This window comes from Phycodurus eques, chromosome 4 (assembly GCF_024500275.1).
Source record: "Phycodurus eques isolate BA_2022a chromosome 4, UOR_Pequ_1.1, whole genome shotgun sequence".
In the NCBI taxonomy this organism is placed as follows: Eukaryota; Metazoa; Chordata; class Actinopteri; order Syngnathiformes; family Syngnathidae; genus Phycodurus; species Phycodurus eques.
In genome coordinates this window covers 12917169-12942308 of record NC_084528.1, presented here as the reverse complement: position 1 = coordinate 12942308, position 25140 = coordinate 12917169, and the positions used below count along the sequence as shown (strand labels likewise).

Genomic DNA, 25140 nt, shown 5'->3' with positions numbered 1-25140 from the left:
CGAGTGGATTGAGATGCACCTATATTCTTTTGGTTACTTCATGAGGGGGTCAAAAATTTGGAACAGCTACAGTAACTCTCAGTATGATGCATAACAATTTTACAACACTGTAGACTACAACCACATTAATCAATGTATTGTTATTAATATATTTCGAAAATACTATGCAATTGTCTCTGTGTTAAAACTTTAACTCAAAATTTCATATTTAACGTCCATTTTGGATTATTTAGTGCGCCAAGCAACATGGGAGTATATTTTCTAACCGGCCGATTCCCAAACAGAACCTGACCCGCTGCCATTACATAAGAGCGGATGACGTAACTCGAGCCATGCCGGCTCGGGACTGCTTTGAAGGACCAAGAGGGAAGGAGAGAGGGAGGGAAGGAGGAAACGGGTGACTTGTCCACGGGCCGCCGGTCCCACCAGCAGCGCCGCCACTGCGCTCCGCGTCCTCTCTCCTGCCGAAGCGGTTGGAAATACACGCTTGTTTCCAACACTAAAGCAGCCCGGGCTCCAAACGATGGCCACCGTGTTCCGGAAGCTGCTGTGTGGACAGTAAGTGGTCCACAAATGGCAGCGCGTGTTTTGAAACGTCTGCGTCGGCCTGGCCACTAGAACAACAGGTACAACTACGACTTGGAAATTTAGAAATGTATATTTCGACAAATGGACTTTGGAACCGGACTGTTTGTGTGTGCGCATGCCCAGGCCCGACAGGTGTTTGGAGGGAAAGGGATGGATTATGAGCAGCGTGACGCGCCCCCTGCCGACAACGCCGTTCAAAGAGGTACTGCAACATTTGTTTTGAAAGTTACACAGATTTGAACGATTTGATTTGGTATTTACTGAACACATTCTCTCCAATATTTCCCCCTAATTGTTTAGCACTACCATAAATTTGGTACATGGGCCTTGATTGACTATTCATTAGGCTTTACACGATATTTGTTCCTCTATTTATGCCAGTGAGGCACAGTGACAGACAGAACAAATGAACGGTCTTCTATTAGATGGCCGGAAGTAAAGACAGTAATTAATGTATCCACTTTTTGTGACATTTTTGTTTGCTGGTGTGCCGTGAGATTTTTCACCTGTAAAATATGTGCCTTGGCTCCATAAAGGTTGGAAATCACCGCTCTTGTCAGGTCGTGTATTCTAATCAGTCAGGTCAAACCAACATTACAACATGACAGAAGTAATGGGTGCTAACTTACTGTAATTAAATTACTTTATTATAATTAAATTACTTCACACACACCAAAACCTTAGAGCATGATTGGACAGAATGCCGTGCTAGCACTAGCTTGCTAGGGTACATAACATTTTATTGCCTGCTTGCGAGCCGTATCGTATTCAAAGTACGTGAACATACCTCAAGTAATCCTTGAATTAAAGTCTTCTCCCAAGCACCGGTGACCACCAATACACATTTCCCCCCAATTTGTTCTTATAATACACACAAGGCGATCGATTGTCGTTGTCGTGGCCGTGGTAACGAGTGTATCCGGTCGCGTTTGAGACAAGATAAATCCCAGTGATCGTAAAAAATGGGATGCGGTGGTATCAGAATATAAAATTTTATTACAGTAGTCTGACAATTGTGAAAGACCAAATTTGTCTTGTAGGTTGATTCGGGCTTTATGTGCTGTCTGTCTCAAACGTGTTGTGTGTCCCACACCGCCAACGTGTTTTTTTTTTTTTTTTTTTTTATATTTTCATTGGCGGTCAACTATTTACAGTACTACGTCAAAAGACATGGGACAAGGCTAAAAATAAACTAGCTTTTGGATTTAAAAATACCGTACACGATGGCGGCACGGAGTAAATGTCTTTTGCAGAGCCGATCAATCGGCGAATTATGACATTAAAGCCGATCAGCCCATCAGCCTAAAATGCTAATTATTGTCCGATACCGATCAGGCCTATCAGATGGGTGCAAAGTCTACTATTCATGATTTAATTAATCAACCTCTCATTACCACCACTATCACCCTACAATTATGGAAACCATGAATACCATAAAAAAGCACAATATAAGTGGATGGTTCTCAAATAGTCCATCCATCCCTTTTCTGTAGTCCATTTTCTTCATTAGAGTCACGGGTAAGATGGAGCCTATCCCAGCTGACTTTGGGCGAGAGGTGGGGTACACCTTGGACTAGCCGCCAGCCAATGAAGTCAAGTCAAGTCAGTTTTATTTATATCCTGTAATGCCAATGCACTCTCACATCTGATCTCACAGCACTTAACACATTGAGGTCAAGCGCCACACTCCTCATACGTTATATACATGCAGCCACGTGCACACATAGCCACATTTGCCCTTAACCAAAAAAGTGCCATTTATGCTGCAGCCCATTCATCAATATGTAAATGAAAAATAACTGTCTTTGTAATAAATTTTACGTAGGGTTTTGAACTCTGAAGACATCACCAAAACATGCGTGGTGGGTTTATTGAAGACTCTAAATTGCCCATAGGTGTGAATGTGAGTGCAAATGGTTGTTTGTTTCTATGTGCCCTGCGATTGGCTGACAACCAGTTCAGGGTGTACACCGCCTCTCGCCCAAAGATAGCTGGGATAGGCTCCACCATGCCTGCGACACTAGTGAGGAGAAGCGGTACAGGAAATGGATGGATGGATGGGTGAATTGTACATATGGTCACGCCTTACCCCCAATCCCACCCCTTTCTCCTGCGACCTGTCATTTGAACAAGGGTGTGTTGACTTGACTTTTTATATACACTGTAGCCTCCCTTCACCTCCTTTATTATTAGTTGTATTATTGATTGTGTTGATTGTGTTCATCCATCCATCCATTTTCTACCGCTTATCCGAGGTCGGGTCGCGGGGGCACTAGCTTTAGCAGGGATGCTCAGACTTCCCTCTCCCCAGCCACTTCCTCCAGCTCTTCCGAGGGGATCCGGAGGCGTTCACAGGTCAGCCGAGAGACGTAGTCTCTCCAGCGTGTCGTGGGTCGTCCCCGGGGTCTCCTCCCGGTGGGACGTGCCCGGAACACCTCACCAGGGAGGCGTCCGGGAGGCATCCTAAACAGATGCCCCAGCCACCTCATCTGGCTCCTCTCGATGTGGAGGAGCAGCGACTCTACTCTGAGATCCTCATGGATGACCGAGCTTCTCACCCTATCGCTAAAGGAGAGCCCGGACACCCTCATTTCGGCCGCTTGTATCCGGGAACTTATTCTTTCGGTCACGACCCACAGTTTAATACATACTCTTGAATTTTTCTTAATTGTATGATTATTATTATTATTAGTTTTACAATGAGTGCCATTTTTTTGGCTAGAGCACCTGCACCCCAAAAAGAAAACCAACTGAACCCCAGTCACAGGGCAAAATCTCTGCCTTAAAACTTCACAGTGATCATTTTTCTACACGGATGAATTTTACTGCAGACTCACATTCAAATACGTTTGCGCAGTGGCGCCGAGCCAGCAGGAAAGAGTGTATAAAAGACAGAATGTTTATAGTCTGGGATCATTTAACACTTTATATTATTTATAAAAGAAGATAACAGTGTCAGCGGCACGGTGGCCGACTAGTTAGAGCGTCAGCCTCACAATTCTGGGTTCAATCCCCGGCCCTGCCTGTGTGGAGTTTGCAGTTCTCCCCCGTGCCTGCGGGCACTCCGGTTTCCTCCCACATCCCCAAAACATGCATTAATTGGAGACTCTCAATTGCCCGTAGGTGTGAATGTGAGTGCGAATGGTTGTTTGTTTGTATGTGCCCTGCGATTGACTGGCAACCAGTTCAGGGTGTACCCAGCCTCCTGCCCAAAGACAGCTGGGATAGGCTCCAGCACGCCCGTGACCCTAGTGAGGAGAAAATGTTCAGAAAATGGATGGATGGATGGATAACAGTGCCATGTGTCTGCTGCAAAGCAGATCTGGCTTGCACAACAGCACGTCCACGATCACTGACAAAAGTGAATGTAAACATCATTAGATAATTTAATATAGCCTAACACCACTAGAATGTATTTTAATGCCCCCACAGGTGGTCAAGGATAGACACAGCCGCAAGTGCACTTTCAATTGCTTTATAAACACATAATAAGCACATTCATAGACTAACCACAATTATCAGTCGTACATGATGTTTAGGGACGTAGCGCGCAGACTAACTAACCTGAGCCAACTACAGTCATTTACTGAGACACACGTCACTCAACAGGCCAGGCCCGGCCTTTTTAACCCATTTAACGTCACTGATACTAAATACCGTCTTCTGCAAATTTCTGCAATACTTTTTGTGCAAACATCCGACTAAGTTATTGTGAGAACAGAGTCCGTAAAGGATGCCCTTGTAGCCAGAGTGATCACGCTAACATCTGGGCTGCATAAAATGGTAAAGTGGGCCCTCAGGCCGTAGCTTCCCTGTACCTCTGGTTTAGCCTCATATTCATTCTCATCCACTTAGAGCTCTCTTCATTCCAGTCACCCACCTTGTCCCACTCGCTTTGTGTGAGTGGGTTAAAAATGGCAGTAATCTGGAGTAATCCTTGGGGATTAGCCCTCATTTTGCTTCTGTTTTTTGCTCAATGGCTTTCTATTCCAAGCACTGTTAAAATAAATCTGCACACCTTTGAGGAGAGGGTACTGTACTTGTTTCTCTGCCACAAAAACACGATTTGCCCTATAAATGTGCAAACTTGGCCTAAAGAGTTTAATAAACTTTAGTAAACATGCATGATTTGATAATATTAAATGGAAAAATAAATGGGCCCTTAATACAGTGGAACCTCTGAGGTCAAACATAATCTGTGCCAGGATACTGGTCAAACTCAAATTTGTTCAGATTTTTAAACATTTTTAACAGAAAAAGACGCAAAAATCAGTTTCAGGGTCAAACTTTCATCATCCAGTGCAGTACAGGTAATTGCCAAAATACTATTTTACCACTCTTGACTGTCATAAGCATGTAAAAATAATTTAACCAAACGTTACTGTTTCCAATGTGAGTCCGCCTACGTCACCTAATTCACACGGGCTGCAGCACACGGAGCAACACGGCTGATCGCGACTGAACTGTCACGTAGTGTGCGGTTTTCTGCAATTACTTTTCATGAGTCGGTATTTCAGTAATTTTGTCAGTAATTCAGTTAAATCAGTAATTATGCTATGATTTGAAATTTGAATCGCAGATGAACGGCGTCGCAACGTTGCAGTTGTAATGATCAAAATGCCATGTCATATCACATGAGCTTTCACAAAAAAAAGGTTAAATTTGTGGGTACAAAGTGAGATCCAGCTGGCTGCTGCCAAGCCATACCAACAAAGTATACATTATTGTGTTTTAGAAAAATCAAGAGCAAAATTTGAATGTAGCCTCACTTAAATATTGCCCCACCCCCCCAGTCACTGACAAACGCCATGCCCCTCACTGACTTTAGCCACGGCTGCTACATTGGAAGCACGACTTACTGGTTTGAGTGTTGCACTAAATGTTATCAGTTTGAAGTTTTCTTTTTTGGAATGTACAATCAGTTAAATATTCAAGAGGATGAATTTACCTGCTGAGGAGAAATGTTGCTAATTCTGCGTTGGTTCTGTGTCCACCATAGTTACAGCAAAACTCATCAATCCCAGGGTAACGGGTAACAACGTAATGGCTCAAGGCTGCGGGGCTGTGCCTGCTGTGAGGGTGCCTGCGAGTATATGAGAAGCACCTCGTCGTCACGGTTTTTCCTCGTGCACGATGCTTTCTCAGAAATCAATATAGTGGTGCAAGATGAGGCCAGAGAGGGCTGTTTTTTCATGTAGGCTACTACCATGAGGTCATAACGACACTTTCGACAAACATGACAGAAAGTGATTTAGTTTTTTTTAAATTGCAAATTCTTTAACTATATTGTATCGCTGGCTATCCTTGTCCATCCTAGAGAGAGGATGTCGTGAGCAGTGCACAGACGACCGGTGCTAAAACTGTCACCTAAGTCATATATTATTTGTGCATACCCATCACCGCGATAGACGTTATTGGAGAGTTAGAGAATACAGCAAATGACAAAATTTCCCAGGATGATTTACGACCCTATGCCGGAAGTGTCAACATCATCGGATTATCGTGACGTCTCTGGATATCCGAATTTCCGTCCGGATATCCGACCGGAAGTCAAACCGGAAATAGGACAAGAATCCCCCGTGGATTGTAACACTCAGTTTTCTCTGCTCAAAACAGCGTGTGAAGAACTCACCTACAACCTTATACTTGCCAATTGGAAACCTGACTAACACACTCCGAGCAGAAGAAGAACTGTAGAGGTGCAGGTGTGTGCTCTGTTTGTATGCTGCTATATGGTTAGACGATGACATCACTGTGACGGGTCTAGACTGAACTAGCCCAGACATGCCTTTGGCGGAGTTGATATGACAATATATGATTGCTTATAAGAACATATATGTTTGACTGTTTATTGACGTAAAGAGTCCACCCATAGATGGTGTGGGAATAAGTGATTTTTGTAATATCATCCAATTATTTCTGACCCAAGTGAACACTTTGGGTCTGCGTTATCATTCTATTGACAGGGTCCTTGGGGCATGGCTGAGAATGTGTGAGGGTGAGGTGTGTGGATGTGACTGGAAGTGAGGGGGGGGCCTGCTTGGGGGAAAGTGCGTTATCAATCTATCAACAGGTGTTTGGACAGGTGACTGGATCCGGCCAGATTTCCGGCCCTGCCATTTCCTGTTTCCGGTATGACTTCAGGTTCTATTTCCGGTTTCTGGTTTGACTTCTGGTCGGATTTCCGGCAGGATTTCGGGATTCGTCACTTCTGGTGATGTCAACTCTTACGGCAGAGAGTCATAAATAATCCTGTCAAATTTTGTCATTTGTTGTATTCTCTGTCTTTCGCTCTCATTCTCCACCGTTTCCAAAGCCATTACTTTTCAGGAAACCGAAAAAGTGCATGTTTGTTAAGCCATTAACATTACATTGTCAAAGAGAAAAATAGCTTGCCATTTCCAACACTTTAGATTGGTCAATAATTTGTGAAAATAACAGACCCATATGGAGACTGACCAACAGTATTGATTTGTAAAAAAAAAAAAAAAAAAAAAATACAAAAGTTAAATTACCAAATTAGGATATAGGATTATTAATTAATTAATTAATTTCTACCCGACAGTGATGATATATACCTACAGCTGAAATGCGAAGCGTGGAGAATTTTTGTCGCTGAAATTCGGGATTGCAGTCAATGAATGGGGCTGTGATTGCCAACATCTCTCAAAACACTCCTTTATTACTCAGAGCAGTCATCTTCGTCGTTGAAAATCACACCATGTTGTTGATGGTTCAGTAAAAGGCCTTAAATATCCTTTGTTGACTGCTGAACAGGTCTCATGTGATATAATGACTCAACTGAAAATGTTTGTGTGACTTTAAAGGTTCCATTGAATTATAGTAGTGACATTTTATAGTTGCATCATGGGTCTCTTTAATGCATGTGGTGTGTGTGGTTCTTCACCTACTCTATATGAAAAGTGCAATGACGTTATTGTAATTAAATGAGAGGGGGGAAGCCATGTGGTCACTCTCGTTCCCGTAGAAGGCACTTTGAATTAGTTCGACAAACATTTTTTTTTAAGTAAAGGCACACAGTACATAATCAGAGCGCAAGTCCTGTGATGTTGATTTAATCTGGTCGAAAGCAGAGTTTCGGTGTGGTTGTTCAGTATTTCATAATGCTGAGAAGGCTCTTTTTAAAGGTGATGGCTGATGGTTTTGGTGGCTGTTGTGGGTGTTTTCATTTGTCTCGTCTGCACCTACTACTGCGCTTGGCGTTTCCTCCTCTCTCAATGCCCAGATTATTTGGTGTCAGATGTGATGGCTGAGTGGTTAAGGTGTTAGACTTGAAATCCAATGGGATCTTCCCGTGCAGGTTTGAAACCTGCTCGCAGTAGTTATTTGCTGTCCAAGTCACACACACTATTTTGTCCAAGTAAGAACTGGACAGTTGAACGGACACATCTCACTGTTGCCAAAAATAAATGGGACTGTAAAAAGGTATGGAAGAGATGTTAGTCTTGTTTACAGAGCCCTGTTGATGTGCCCTTGAACAAGGCACTAGCACAGGACTATTGTGCAGATCCTTCACTCAAATATGTCTCATAACATCATACCTGCATGTGTGTGAATTTGTTTCTTTTGTGGTGTAATCCCAAAATATCCAACTGATTGAAAAATGAAAGTTTCCCTCAGGGATGAAAATTGCAGTAGGGGAACCTCTAAATCTGAATGCTCTAAAAGTTGTATATCTTTCTTTTTGGGAAAAATATGCTTGAAAAACTTTAACCGATACTTCAGCTCAGTGAACGTGTGTTTTCTTTTTGTTTGCATTTTGAAGGATATCTGTGTTGGGAAAGAAGATAGCAACATCATTAATGAAAGAAAAACAAGAGTGTACATCACAAAGTCAGCTGTGTTGTTTTAATGTAAAGGGAATCACCTTCCAGGCACATGCTGTAATCACCCTCTGTATACTGTAGAATTCATTCATTTGAGCACACTGGTATATACTGTAAAACATGATCACTAAATAAGTAAAAAGTAAATTTCCACATAAGCCGCACTGGTTCATTAACTGCAGATATTACACATTCAAAATATGAGCGAAAACAGACAATGAACAGTTAACACTTGCAGCTCATCGAAAATGTTTAAGCAGAGTAAACACAATTTTGGGGAGTTGAAGAGAAGCTAAGAATAGATGAGAATGTGGTGCTGCTGCGATTGACAAAATCCAAATAAACTGCAGATTAAAGATGGGGAACAAAGTTGTAGTTTTTTGTCCGAACTTTATGGTATTTGTGTCCCTCTTCAAAGTTAACGAGTATGTAATTTGTTGTTGTACTATAGAGCGGTTAGCTTCTTTTACACTCGACAGTTGCTAAAAGCGTGATGCATGACATGGGCTCACTTTCAACAAGCCTTCTGAACTTCCTAAAACTCGATGCCTACATCATGCATTATTATAGGGTGATTAGATAAAATTTTATTTTGGTTTACTTTAGTCATAATATACAGTACTTGACCTCTTTAATATTACTTAAAACATTAGTTGTTACATTAAAGTAAAGCAAGTAATTGCTTCAAACATTAGTAAAGACAGTAATGAAGTTTCTTGATGGTGAGTTTGGGTTATTATTATTATTTTCTATGGGGGCAGCACGTCTGCTTCACAGTTCTGAGGACCCGGTTTCAAATCCGGCCTCACGTGTGTGGAATTTGTATGTTCTTCCCGTATCTGCGTGGGTTTTCTTCGGGTGCTCCGGTTTCCTCCCAGATCCCAAAAACATGCATGGTAGGTTGTTTGAAGAGTCTAAATTGCCCGTAGGTGTGAATGTGAGTGCAAATGGTCTTTTATTTATATGTACCCTGCGATTTGATGGTGACCAGTTCAGGGTGTACCCCGCCTCTCGCCTGAAGATAGCTGGGTGATTACGGGCCTTTTTGTATGAAATAATTGGTGCTAATTTACTGTAATTAAATTACTTTATTTTATTTTTTTTAAAATTTTTTATTTTTAATTAAATTACTTCACCCACACTGAAATTTGACAGAACGGCAGCATGTTTACGTCCAACCGTTCGTGCTAGCAGTAGCAACCGTTCATGCTAGCAGTAGCTTGCTAGGCTACATCACGTTTCTGATCCGGGCATTACTTGTTGTCTGTCTCCGACTTGTTGTCTGTTCCACACCACTGACATGTTTTTTTTTTTTTTTTTTTTTTAATAACTTTATTGGCCTTCAGATATTTACAGGACTACGCCAAAAGACCCACGACAAGGCTAAAAATAAACTAGCTTTTGGATTCAAATATACTGTGCACGATGGCGACGCGGAGTAAATGTCTTTTGCAGAGCGATAGGATCTGCGAATTATGACATTAAAGCCAATCAGCATAAAATGCTAATTAGCGGCTGATACCGATAAGGCCGATAAAATCGGTGTAAAGTCTAGGCATAACACGTTTTTCCGAGCTGCCCTTGAACGCATCATGAATAGTCGCCACTCAAACAACCAATGAAAGTTGAGTAAAACTGTTACACGTTAATAGTGTAGCCAATTTATGACCAATTAAGAGGTTACGTAAACATTAGGGAATAATGTATGTGGAGTGAGTCGGTCATTACAATAGTGTCACAATCATCAGGCTACCCACAGTTAAGACCAAAAGGTATTAACTTCCACTATAAAAGGAGAGACAGAGAGAGAGAGAGAGCCCTGTACATTTGCCATGCTCGTTGAATAGTAGGCTACAATTTTGTGAAAGATGCTGTTTTCCGTTTTCATGCATTTGGGCTATTTCGGGTGAGTTCTGAGTTTGTTTGCGTATGTGTGGTTTATATTCAGGCCAAAGTCTTAGCCCACTCACCGGGTTAGATGTTCTCAGTAGTCTGCAGTGTTGTTACGTAACACAGAGACGGTCAAATTAACGTCAGAGAGAGCCAGTGTGTACAGTATTTGATATATTTTTTTGTGGGGGAGGGGGTCTTGGGACAAAGGCACCGCTTCAACAAAGGTTAATTTGTAAACAATGTACAAAACTCAATCCCTCCTCGAGACCGTAATTATCGCTGCGAGCAGGGTTCGAACCTGCGCGGGAAGATCCCATTGGATTTCAAGTCCAACGCCTTAACCACTCGGCCATCGCAGCTTACAATTTCGAGAGACCTGCCAACAATTACATTCGTGAACTGTGTCTCACTACCCCAACGCCGTCACGGTCCTCCACAGCGGCGGCAGGAGAGCTCTCCACAGCACTCAGCGAAGCCGAGTCAGAGGGGCGCGACGGCGGCCCAAAAGCGACCTCCCACCGGCCAATGGGATCACCATCACAGCGGGGCTCTCGCCGTCCTGTGGTGGAGCGCGGAGCACTCCCTCGCCGCCGAGTGAGATGAGTGCCCGCTCAAGTGTGCACAAATCACTGTGAAGCAGATGCACACTTCCCAAGAGAACGTGAGCCGGCTCGCTCCTCGCTCCCACACATGTGAATGGCAGTGGCCGGACGACTGTCGCTGGCAACAAGGAACGCAAGCCTCGCCACTCCATCCACCGCAACCTCATCAAAAATCACAAGTACCGCCAAGTATTGTTGTAAAACACAACATATGTATGCTTTATTGAGTGTATTTTATGGCTCTGCAGCGGCTGAGACGCGGTCGTCAAAACCCGGAAATGCCGTGTCGCTGTTAAACTGAGTTGAATGAGCGGGTAACAGTCACGAAGTGGTCAGGTATAATATGAATATAGGAAAAGAACTAGCACCTACGTCACACTAAGCGACTTCAAATCCTGTCGTTTGCAAACGCTTTTGTTGTTCAAAGGTTATTGGATTTATATATATATATATATATATATATATGACTTCAATGGATTTTCCCCAATGAAATTAATCCATTCCAGCCATTCCATTACATTTTTAATAATAATAATAATAAAATAGCACTGTGTTATACAAGACATAAAGCAGACCATTAAAAAATAAATTGGTTTCATAAGGTGTAATGTACTTTCCCACTGGCAGAAAGTCAAAACAACTGTAGAGTTGTATCTGTGCCTGTAACAAGCGTGACCTGGTAGGTGACGTCAGGATCTTAAGTCCGCTTGGCTAAACTTGGGCAGGGCGTGAGCTTTATCTGACGATTGCTCCTTGCGTGTGTTTTCATTTCGTATTTGTGTGTTTGACTGTTTTTCCGGTTGAATAACCTTAAAGGCCCAGGTAAGTGACCCAATTGTATTGTTAACAAGCCAGACAAATGCAAATTAATAATAATAAAAAATCTACAAGTATGTGAAAACAGGCTTCAAAATGGTCAAGAATTGAGACATTCTTTCAGCTTCCACAAGCTGTGGGCATGTCACTGAATTCTATGAAAACTCCACCCCTTGGAACTTTCACCTGTCAATCAAATATGTGCAGGAACCGGAAGAGAATTCCCAGAGATGCACATTACATTCTCTGGCCGCAGAGACGCACTCTGTGGCGACCAGGCGGCCTCTGAGCCGTCTGCAGGGACAATTTCCCTTCCTTTGCCTCCGTTGAAATTCATCAGGCCGTTAGTTAAGGGTGCACCATATGTGGCCACAGCAGTGCGATGAACCCTGGATGATTTTTTTTTCCTTCTTCTTCCTTGCTCCGCAATATCGGGGTCAACAACTGTGAGGCTGACGGCCTTAGTATCGTTGCGCTGACGCGCTGGCAAGGGGCCACTGGGGTGGCGGATCCCCTTCACTTCGCCGCTGCCTCGCTACACTGCACACTTGGGGTCACACCACGGTAGATACACTGGAGCCCAAATAATACAAAACACATTACACTTCAGGGAAGCTGTATTTTTTAAAGTTCCAGGCATAGGTTGATGGCTAACTGCACGCTATAGTGTTAGAACTGTGTCAAGTTATTATATATAAGGAAGTGGCAAATCTGCTGTCGAGGAACCCATTCGTTGTGTATGTGCTGCGAAGGTGTGAGGACAGAACACCATGTTGCGGTGCAACGCGCAAGGTGGGCGTTTGCCGCGCCCTCAAATTGGAACGTTACATTCGAGAGCATCACCGCAGTGATGTCAGATTGCGCATACAATAAGAGAGGGACTGCGACTAGCGGAGTGATTTCAGTGTTAACAGCAATAGAACAACCAGTGTGAAAATGCCTGTGTTACTTCCTGGCTGACTGCTACGCAAGCACTTCCAAATCTGGGCAAGTTTTCACCAAAGTGCTGCTGTCCTTGCGCCCTGCCCCATGGTGAGCAACATTAGAATAAATAGAATAGAGCTTTGTTGATACTGACACAGGAACAATGACTCCCACCAACAAATGGAGGGGGAGGTGTTATTATGAATCCCAATAGAGTTTTAGGCAATATGATTTGCTGCTGCATCTAGGATGCCTAGATAGTATGGCCGCGAGGTGGCCCACATGCAGTTGAAACCAGATATTTACATACACTATATACACATACATACACTATATATATATAAATTCTCACTGTCTGAAATAAGACTAAACCTGTCTTTTTTCAGGTCAATTAGGATGACCAAATTATTTGTATTTGCTACATAGCAGAATAATGAGAGAAGGATTTTTTAGGCAATTTTTCATTTTCTTCAAAGTCAGAAGTTTGCATACAGTAAGATTACGATGCCTTTAAACAATTTGGGAAAACCCTGATTATGATTTCATGTCTTTGGAAGCTCTTGATAGATTTTTTGACAACATCTTAGTCAATTCACAATACACCTGTGGATATATTTTAACCAGGAACACCTGAAACACATTGCTTCTTTGTGTAACATAATGGAAAAGTCAAAATAAATCAGCCAAGGTATCATTAGGAGAATGATTGACTTGCACAAATCTGTTTCATCCTTGGGTGCAATTTCCAGATGCCTAAAGGTGCCAAGTTCATCTGTTCAAACAATTATACACAAGTATAAACACCAAGGGAATGTCCAGCCATCATACTGCTCTGGAAGGAGATGGGTTCTATGTCCCAAAGATGAACGTGCTTTGGTTCGAAATGTACATATCAATCCAAGAACAGAAGAAAAAGACCTTGTGAAGATGCTGGCTGAAGCTGGTAAGTGTGTCATTATCCACAGTGAAAGATTACTGTACCAATGGGCCAAAAGGCTACTCTGCCAGGAAGAAGCAATTACTCCAACACAAACAAACATCCATCCATCCATCCATTTTCTGAGCCGCTTCTCCTCACTAGGATCACGGCGTGCTGGAGCCTATCCCAGCTATCATCGGGCAGGAGGCGGGGTACGCCCTGAACTGATTGCCAGCCAATCGCAGGGCACATACAAACAAATAACCATTCACACTCACACCTACGGGCAATTTAGAGTCTCCAATTAATGCATGTTTTTGGGATGTGGGAGAAAACCGGAGTGCCCGAATAAAACCCACACAGGCACGGGGAGAACATGTAAACTCCACACAGGCGGGGCCGGGGATTGAACCCCGGTCCTCAGAACTGTGAGGCTGATGCTCTAACCAGTCGTCCACCGTGCCAACAAACAAACAAACAAACAAACAAACAAACAAACAAACAAACAAACAAACAAACAAACAAACAAACAAACAAACAAACAAACAAACAAACAAACAAACAAACAAACAAACAAACAAACAAACAAACAAACAGACAGACTACAGTTTCCAAATGCACACATGGAGAAAGACTTAAATTTTTGGAGACATGTCCTGTGGGCTGACCAAACTAAAATTTAACTGTTTGGCCCTAATGAACTTTATTACGGTTGAAGAAATAAGAGGGAAGCAAGAAGAAGCCTGAGAACTATATCCCAACTTTGAAATACGTGGGTGTCAGCATCATGTTGTGATTTTTTTTTTTTTTGCAGCAGCAGGAGGGACTGGTGCACTTCACTAAATAGATGGCATCACGAGGAAAGAACATTATGTGGAAATACTGAAACAACATCTCAAGATATCAGCCAGGAATTTAATGCTTTAGTACGAATGGGTCTTTCAAATGGACAATGACCCAAATCATACTGCCAAACTGGTTACAAAGTGGCTTAAGGATAACAAAGTCAATGTTTTGGAGTGGCCATCGCAAAGCCCTGACCTCATTCCTATTGAAAATTTATGGGCAGACCTGAAAAGGCATGTGTGAGCAAGGCAGCCTACAAATTTGGGTCAGTTACACCAGTTCTGTCAAGAGGAAATCGCCAAAATTCCTGCCAACTATTGTAAGAAGCTTGTGGAAGGATATCCAAAATGGTACCAAATACTAATGAAATGTATGTAAACGTCTGACTTTGAAGTAAGTAATTAAAAAAATTCTCCAAAAAAATAAATAATAATAAAAAATACTCTCATTAATCTGGCATTTAATAAGTAGAAATACTTTTGGTAATCCTAATTGACATACAACAGGAAAGGTTTAGTCTGATTTCATGTCAGACAGTGAGAAAAAAAGCATGTCTTTTTTTATAATGTATGTAAATATCTGGTTTCAACTTTAAATACACTTACATGATATACAGTACATTTTTGTTTACACTATGGTTTCATGTTGAGGCTCACGATTAAAACAACTTGGAGAATTTACAGTGTCAAAATGTTTAGTAAACGAACTGTGTGTGTTTGTCTTCAGGAGCTGTAGCCAAGAAGACACATTTGATTAAGTGCCATTTTGTGTTTCTGTGCATGTGTGCGTGCGTGCGTGTGTGTTTGTGTGTGTGTGTTTGGTAAAGACATTGCTTTGTGCTAGATATTTTTGCATGCAATGTGGTTAACGTCTTAGGTAGGGAAGGTATCAATTGCACCTGTTTAGAAATTCACTGAAAATAACGACACATACGCACACTGTGGCATCGTTGGAGTTGAGCCATTAGCGACATAGAGTGTGTGTGTGCTGCACCTGTGCTGCGAGCCCCCAACACACGCACACACACATCATCAGCAGCAAAGCGGAAAACGCTTTGACATATGACTGCACAACACAGTGATAGCATCTCCATTGTATACCAACTTTTTGAGTTGAACATATTCTGCCACAACCCACCTGGTTGCGTTATCAAAGAGGAGACGCTACATGCACTGTAGTATCCCTCAACACGCTGACTGTGTCAGGTGCGGCAATGGTAAAATAAATAATTGTTTTATTTATATCGGGTGACTTCTGTGCAGCTGCAAAATGAATGATTTTTTTATTTTGTGTAGAATTGAGTGAGGGTGTCATTGTGCACATCATCCAGGTGCTTGTCATGCTTCCTTCTTCTTAACAACACTAGCAAATGATGTGAATGTGGGGGATACTTTCCAGACCCACTGGCAAAGGTGAAAATGTGTGATATAGAGAGACCATATGAAAAACTTAAAAATAGTTTTGTATCTCCCATACTCCCAGTTAAAATTTTATGTAAAACTGACATAAAGTAAAAGTTAAAATTATACATTGTATATTTTAATATCAAAATGTTCAACCAAGCCATATAATTTCATCTAACGAAATATGTAATGTGTTATGCCATAGATGGGCTAACGGAAATTAGCATAGGTGTTATTGTTATTATAAACCTTCAAACAACTGCTACTTTAACACACAGAGCAGCGACACATACAAACAGAATACAACAATACTCACAGGCTTACTGTATATTATCTCTGGTCTGTGAGAACAACAGCTATTACTCGAGCTAAATTGGGGATGTTCTGTACCTCTTTTTCTTACTCTTAATTTCACTGCATTTTTTCCATTAGAGGCCGGACATTTTGGGGCACGACTCCAACTGAAGGCGTGTAACTCTAAATTTGGACTTGCGAAAGTATTACCATTTTTTTTCTTCAAATACAGAAGTGTTCACGTCCTAAATTTTCTCTGATATAAATAATCCACAATATAATGGGGGAACACTGTCTTACAAAACATGCATTACCAGTAAAATAAAACCTCCAAAGTTGAACACCATAAAGGTCACAAGTTTGGGTTTTTGAAGTTCCTTAAAATATTAAACACATTTTGGGCATGAATACAGTATATCATGCAAGTTTAACTCACAAGACCACAATTCAGCTGGCATTAAAGGATTAACTCCGCCTCTGTAACTTTTCCTTTGACATTTTGTGACTTAGTGTGACACTTTTCTATTACGAACAGACAGTGGACATTAAAAGAAGAGCTATGTCAGAATACAATAAAAGTAATACAATACAAACTCCTCTTGGTCACTGATGGTGTAGTCACGATATTAATAATTGCCTGACTTCGGTGGAGGCAGCGTAGGTCCCGTTCCCTTTCAGTGATGGTGTGAATGTGAGAGTGAATGTTTGTCTGCCTCTGTGATTGACTGGCGACCAGTCCAGGGTGTAGTCTGCCTTTGGAAGTGCTCAATCTCATCGAATGGCAATGACCTATGGGGTCCCTCAAGGGTCAGTTCTTGGACCCCTGCTGTTCAGCCTGTATATGCTACCCTTAGGCCAAATTCTTCAGAACTTTAATCTTGACTATCATAGTTATGCAGATGACACAGAGTTATATCTAGCAGTGTCTCCAGATGAGTTCAATTGAAGGTGTTGTGTCACTGTCTAAAACAGATAAATATCTGGATGAGCCAACATTTTCTTTAATTAAACCACAACAAAACTGAGATAATTGTATTTGGCAATAAAGAAAAGAGAATTGCTGTTAATAAATACCTGGAGTCACTCTCTTTAAAAACCAAATACCAAGTCCGAAACCTTGGTGTTCTGATAGATTCTTACCTGACTTTCAACAGTCATATCAAATCAATTACGAAAACTGCCTTCTACCATCTGAAGAACATATCCAGAGTGAAGGCTTGCATGTGTCAAGCAGACCAGGAGAAGCTCATCCATGCTTTTATCTGAAGTAGACTTGACTATTGTAATGGTCTTCTGACTGGACTCCCTAAAAAGAGCATTAAACAGCTGCAGCTCATTCAGAATGCTGCGGCTCGGGTTCTAACCAGAACAAATAGTTCAGAGCACATTACTCCAATTCTAAAGTCTTTACACTGGCTTCCAGTCAGCTTAAGAATATATTTTAAAGTTCTGCTACTGGTCTATAAATCACTAAACGGTTTAAGTCCTGAATACATGAATGGAATGCTAACAGAATATAAACCCAGTAGGGCTCTGAGATCAACAGACTCAGGTCAAATAGTGGAGCACAGAGTCCAAAGCAAACATGGTGAAGCAACATTTAGTTATTATGCTGCACACAAATGGAATAAGTTGCCAACAGAAGTGACGTCAGCCCCAAGTGTGCATGTTTTTAAGTCCAGGTTAAAAACTATTTTCTTTTCCCCCCATGCTTGTTAGAGCATTTCCACTTTTAATGACATTTCTTGCACTATATGTTGTTTTAATTGTATTTTTTTAAATTAATAAATTTTTATTTTTCTCTTTGTTTTAAATGTTTATAAGCTGTTTTTTTTCTTTGTTTTCAAATGCTTTTAATCATGTAAAGCACATTGAGTTACCTTGTGTATGAAATGTGCTATATAAATAAATTAGCTTTGCTTTGCTTTGCCTTTCACCTGAAGTCGGCTGGGGTAGGCTTCAGAAATTGAATAAGTGGCAGAGCTCGAGACTGCGACCTTTTTTGCGGCCTGTGCGATTCAAAATTTCATTTTCGCACTTACGCAAATGCGTTTTTTAATGGTTGAAAGTCGCCTTTTTTCCCCTCATATCGCCTCCTTCTGCACACTGAGAGAGATTGAGAGAGAGAGAGAGAGCGAGAGAGAGAGAGAGAGAGAGAGAGAGAGAGAGAGCGTGCGCTCTATTAGAAGCGACCCGCTACATAACTGACTGCTTCTTCCCTATAGGACGAACTATTTATTATCCACAGCACCATCATGTACATGTGCACCACCAGTGCACATCACAGACAGGCTAGTATGCGGTTGTGCCTGGCCAGTGGCCACCACGGAACTATATTGGCGCTGGCAAGTGTGAGCCTTCAACTCATCTGGCCTACTGGTGAGCAAGCTAGTTAGCCCGCACCTGCCTTGTAAAGTCCAGTAAGCCGGTTAACTACTCCCTCCGCAAGTCACTCTCAACCTTTCTTTTTACACTCATTATCAATGCTGCTACATTATTCACGGGAATAAAACCAAAAGTCGTTTCCATGAGTGACGTCACATATGATCGTCTCAAAATTACATGTGTGTGTGTTCCTTTGTCTCTCTTTGTCATTTCACCCATTATAACAAACACACTCATGTGCAAATGTTTTAATTTTATGAAGCTAGCAAATCTATCTATATTTTGGTAGGTTTACACGTCCTGTTTCTGTTCCGATTCCCGTTGACTTGCTAAGACTCAGCCAGAATCTACATTGACCAACGTTTTGGGATCAAAGGACTCTGTTTGTGAGCTACTGTGACTGGTGTCATGCATTTGCGTCCCAATATTTGTTACATTAGTGGTTGATTTCATGTTATAATTTTGACAGTTAATGTTAAAAATGTTATATATATATATGGAGTATATTAGTGAGATGGTTGTTACCTCTTACAATGTGTGCTTAAAGCGTGTTTAATTATTTTGAATGGATTATTATTAGACAAGGTTAATTTGAGCTCATACTTGTACGGCAGTTAATAATGTTAAAATGTTACTTTAAACGTTGCCTGTACAGTTAAAACAAGTTTTATGATTGCGACCGTTAGGACTCTGGAATGAATCATAATCATGAATCTTGTTTTGAGTCCGAACACCAGTCAACCATCAATGTGTTTGATTCCGCAGGTTACACTGTAACATTTTTTAATGTGATTTTAATAAAGTTTTGTTCTCTCAAATTTGCATTAAAACATTTTGAAGTAGACCTCCTAAGAAAAAAATTAAGTGGTGTGGTGACATGGGTGACATTTTAGTGCAGTAGTATTATTGATGTTGAAGAATTCACGTTGTGGTAAGATTTTATAAGAAAAAAAGGTAATGTTCCATCATGTCTTTGAAGGGCAGTGGACTATTTTGAGAATATGTCACATTTTCCCCCCACAAACATCAATCTGAGTGAAACCGCAAAGAAAAAAAAAACATTTCAAGTGTGAGGGGGTGAAGGATAGCAACAACAAAGCTTTGAGGAAAAAGTCCCTTTTTGAAAAGATTTGGGGGACAGTCCCATTTCTTTATCTTTGCTCCTTCACACAGACAAGGAAGGTTCCCCCCACACACATACACAGTACACACACTCGCAGATGATGTGCACTGAGGCTGCAACGTGTACACAACCTGTCTCACTCGGTAGCAGGAAGAGGTAGTGCACGTCAGAAGACTTAGGGAGAGGAAAAGTGAATTTGTGAAAGTGGGACAAACGTCTGCAACAATTGTAGGAGTGAGGATGATGCGAGGTAGGCATCCAGTTCTTTTTTTAGTTGACGCGTGTGTGGGCAGGTGTGTGTGTGAACTGTAAGATATTTGATTAAATGTCCAGTACATTGAATGAAAAAAGTGCAGTCACACTTGGCTGCGAATTGGATATATGTGACAAGTTCATTAGGAGCCATTATGGTATTGGAGCAGTTTTGAGATGGCCTTCTCTTCCCAGGTTAAACTGCACTGACTGTTATGATTATTGATTAAAACATTTATCTAATACTCCATCCAGATTTTAATCTACCCTTAATTCAGTTTTTGATGTGTATACTGTTTTATGACAAAATCTTTATGTTTGATCTTATCCTCTTGATCTCTATTTTGAGATCTGATTTTCATACAGGTTGTCTTACTTTATCATCATGACATGACTCTATCAGGGGCCATTTCAGTTTTTATCAAGTCCTTCAAGGGCCATACTGCATTTATGAATAAAACGCTGAACAAATGTTTCATATTGTATGTAATGATCATTTGTGGGTTAAATGTGTTTATTGGGTTTTGTCTAAGGCTGATTTGTTTTTAGAATGGCATGGCGGGCCCCATTAAATGCTACAGGCCGTACGCAAGTTTCCAACCCGCTGCTTTTTTCAGTTTTTCACATTTGTTAGTCCCGGCGGGCACATGCATGTACAACAGTGAGAGCAAATATGCTTAGTTGCACCCCCTCCACCCAAATTATTAGGAATTGGCTCAAATTACCTTCACAACTGTTAATGACAATTACTGGCATGTCAGTGTTAGGTGAAATGACCTCTTTTTATATTTCACATTTACCCTTACTGTTTGTTCCACAGTTTAAATATATGTAGAACTTATTTTTGAGGTGAGGACATTGCATTCCCTGCCACTGGCTCTCACCCATAAACAACTCGGATAGGCTCAAATTCACCCATGATCCTAATGATGACAAGTCCAAAATAAAATGGATGGATTGACATTGCATTCCACTTGTCAGCAATAACAATAAAAAACGTGGAAATGAACTTAATAAGTGCAACACTATGCAAATACCTTGAAAAATACAAAAATAAAATATCCATATCTAGTTGATAAATGTTATTCATTCATTTTCTATATTAGGATTGCAGATAAAATAGTAATAAAATACAATTAATGCTTAATTATTATTGTGAATGTAAAAAGGTAAATAATAGAGACTCTAAATGACGTGGCCTTTACACATACTTCTAGACACCTGATTAGGTACAACCACGCAATCGGGGATTAACACAAGTATCAAAAGTAATTAGTTAAGTAATCATTTCAAATGTTCTAAAATTAGTGTGGTCATGGTCTCAAACTGTACTGCATCATACTGAGAGCTGTTTCGAATATTTTGACTCCCGTGTAGTTAAATGAGATAGAGACTAAAATATCCGAAACATCATCTAGTATGATGATACAGTATATCACTGTGATCCAAAACCACAATAGTAAACATATTGTTAAATTAGTACATTTCTGACAGGGTCAATCAAAAGTGAGCATTATTATCTTTGTTGTGGTATAATTTGTGATAAAATTAGGTTGCACCTAATGGTTTGGTTGGTGAGTTGCAGAGGAAATAATAATATTCCAATAACTCAATATTTAATCATGAGTGATGAAATAAAATATCACATCCAAATGCACACAGAGGACAAAGACAGCTCAAAGAAAATGAATTATGAATGCTTTGCTGCATGGGGGGCATTCCTGTGTCAATTTCTAAAGTATCTTTATCTGAAAGGGTTTCCTCTGTTGTGCTGCAGCATCTTAATCAGTCTTCACATCAAAGCGCCCAGTCTGGCAGGTGACACATTTCTTCCAAAAATATGGCAAATGATAAACAAGAGTCAAGCTGATTCATAAGCGCTTGTGAATGTCAAAACATTACCGCTTTTCAAATGGATCTGTCACTTCAAAGGAGAGTGGTGTAGATCATACCTGATGTGATCGTATCTTTTTATCAGCTTAGTTGCTTTCGCGCGGTTTTCTCACTTTGAGAAGAATAGACAAGAAAGCTGTTTTTTGTCATATCCGTGTACAATAGAATTGCTTCATTACCTTTGTAACATGTTCAACCACATTTAAAGTGCCCACTTGTTTGTGCAAATAAAGCTTAAAAAAGGCTAAACGAAACAATAATAAACACAAAACCATGCAAAATCAAGTCAAATCGAATTGCACGAACCCTTAATATTGTATGGTGCAAAAACTGCATCTTGTTCCTTGAATAATTTGCATGCACGTTACAGTACAGTCATATACTTAATGTACCTGTATAACAAATTACATCATACAAAAATGTAAACAAAAACTACTTGTGCAACAGTTGGATTACGCCTGGGTCGATTGGTCATGTCAGCAGAGTGGGGTGCAGGCATCACCAATCAACCCAGGCTTAATTCAACTGTTGCACTTGTATAGCCACAGAGGTTGGGAATTAAAACATCGCTGAAATGTGCACGGCAGGGCACAACATAACGTGGGTTAAGCGTTTTCATTATGTGACCAAACCACTCATCTTCGACCACAGAAACGGGCTGCAAATCTTTAGCAGTAAACAATCCCACTTTATGGGCAGTTTTTTTATGTTTATCTTAAGTGGCACGATAGGTGTGTTCATGTACGGTAGTTGAATTGTTTCGGTGGAGTTACCTTTTAGAGTCGCTTGACTATCGTGTGTCCAGCAAGTTTTATATCAGGATTACGAACACAGGAGAAGCTTGGTCATATTGCTTGTGTTTCCTTAAAAAATACGAGACATGTTTCAAGCAGGCGGCACGGTGGCCGACTGGTTAGAGCGTCAGCCTCACAGTTCTGAGGAGCCGGGTTCAATCCCCGGCCCCGCCTGTGTGGAGTTTGCATGTTCTCCCCGTGCCTGCGTGGGTTTTCCCCGGGCACTCCGGTTTCCTCCCACATCCCAAAAACATGCATTAATAGGAGACTCTAAATTGCCCGTAGTCATGACTGTGAGTGCGAATGGTTGTTTGTTTCTATGTGCCCTGCGATTGGCTGGCAACCAGTTCAGGGTGTACCCCGCCTCCTGCCCGATGACAGCTGGGATAGGCTCCAGCACGCCCGCGACCCTAGTGAGGAGAAGCGGCTCAGAAAATGGATGGATTGATGTTTCAAGCAACACAGTAAAATGACTGCAAACTGTTTTCACTCCCTCCTCATTGTATTCAGTAAAATTAAAACCAAAATTAATCCATACCGGTGGTTTGAACAAAGCCAGTGCTTCTCAAACCTTTTGTCCTTCAACTCCTATGCTGTAAACTGCACGTTGGATACAGTTACAATTACATTTTCTACACCGGTTATCCTCACTAGGGTCGCGAGCGTGCTGGAGTCTATCCCAGCTAACTGCGGGCAGGAGGCAGGGTACACCCTGAACTGGTTGCCAGCCAAATGCATGGTCACATTTAAACAAACAACCATTGGCATTTACATTAACACCTACGGACAATTTAGAGTCTTCACCTACCAGGCATGTTTTGGGATGTGGGAGGAAACGGGAGTACCCTGAGAAAACCCACGCAGGCACGGGGAGAACATGCAAACTCCACACAGGCCACCAAACTGGACACCCTCAACACCTTGGCTGCGCCTAGAAATTCTGTCCATAAAAGTTATGAACATAATCTGTGATTTAGGGCAGCCTTGGCGGACTCCAAACCTCACTGGAAACAAATCCGACTTATTGACAGCAATGCGGCCAAAACTCTTGACACTGGTCGTCCACGGACCGAACAGCATGTATTAGTGGGTTCGGTACCCCATACTCCCGAAGCCCCCCCCCCCCCCCCCCGGTCGAACGCCTTCTCCAAGTCTACAAAACACATGTAGACTGGTTGGACGAACTCCCATGCACCCTCGATGACCCAGAATTTGGGGACATTAATTCTTTGGTAGCAACTAAACTCTCTTGGAGGGACGTCAATTGATTCAATTTATTGGGTTTGACAGAGAAATAGATCTGCGTGTCATCAGTACAACAATGGCATGGCATTTCATGAAAGCAAACTAAACAACTGATCCAGAGGGAGCTTTGAACAATGAAAACAGTATTGACCCAACGACAGAACCCTGAGGTACTGCGCACTGGAAGGGAGCTAAGGAAGAAACTTGATTATTCACACAGATATGAAAAAATCTATTTGTTAAGTAATAGTGAAACCAGTTTAGTGTTTTACCTTAAATGCCCACCCAGTTACTGTATATAATTGATTAAACAGAATCGAATGGTTGATGGTATCAAATGCAGAAGTTAGGTTGAGTAAAAGAATAATGGACTGTTCACCTTTATTAGCGTGCATGAGGATTTCATTTGTTACTCTTAAAAGTTCTGTCTCAGTACTGTGTTTTTGATGAAAGCTGGATGGAAATGTATCCAAGATATTATGATCCTCAACCAGGGTAAGGAGCTGATCAGTGAAAAAAAGGATTTTAGTTAGAAACAGAAGTCTGGTGATTGGTCAAAAACCTCGAACTGGGTTGGGTTGAGAGAGTGTTTTTTTTAGGAGAGGCTGACACTGGCGGTTTTAAAATGATCAAGTACTGTGTCAGGAGCAAGAATCATTAATAGTAGAGAGTAGGGAAGGACTTTACACAGGCACGACAGATTCGAGAAATTTGGTAGGCGTAATTGTGTTAATTATGTTTGTTTTATTGGTGGGCCGGTTCCTATATGTAGTTACGCATTTTTAAAAATGTATACATTATTTTTGCGGACCCCCTAAAGCTTGTGAATATGAATGTGTGTATATATATATATATACACACACACATATATATATACACACACACACACACTGTATACATGTGTATAAATGTATATCATATACATGTTTGTAAATATATACCATATACATATATTGTACATGTTTTTGTGTGGTGTGAGCTGTGGATTTTCTATTTTTTTTTTAGCTCTTATTGAAGACAAACTTCCGTCACAGGAAAGTTGAGGTTTTTTTTTTTTTTGTCCATTTACAGTGCGAAGAACAGACTGCTGACAGGTGATTTTTGTCTGAAGCAAATCTGTTTCGCCCACCCAACCCGATGCCCCCCTATGCACGCAAGCACACAGACACACGCACACCGTAGGGAGTAGTAAAAAGTGAGAGTAGTGAGCATGATATAATCTAGATTTCAGTTCCTTTCTTCTGTTTATATTCCCGAAGAAACTCCTTTGCTTCAGGAAATAAGCAAAGTACTGTATCAATAAAATAGCAAAAAGG

General features: G+C 41.2%; 1 protein-coding gene and 1 non-coding gene across 5 annotated transcripts in view; one reads left to right on the top strand and one right to left on the bottom strand.

Annotated features, from left to right (window-relative positions):
- Positions 1-363: 363 nt before the first annotated feature.
- The window catches only part of rorc (RAR-related orphan receptor C), a 40669-nt gene continuing 15892 nt past the window's right edge, over positions 364-25140 (top strand). For 2 of the 4 annotated variants that reach the window (XM_061674004.1, XM_061674000.1), the window contains exons 1-2: positions 709-790; positions 10768-11109. In XM_061674004.1, coding sequence (XP_061529988.1) covers positions 11025-11109 — 85 coding nt within the window. In that variant the 5' untranslated portion in view covers positions 709-790; positions 10768-11024. Of the gene's footprint in view, positions 627-708; positions 791-10767; positions 11110-19730; positions 19891-25140 lie in introns of those variants that run through there. The other 2 variants (XM_061674001.1, XM_061674002.1) reach the window with 2 other exon arrangements.
- On the bottom strand, positions 10606-10687 carry trnas-uga (transfer RNA serine (anticodon UGA)). The gene has a single exon. It is a non-coding gene; the product is annotated as a tRNA-Ser (tRNA).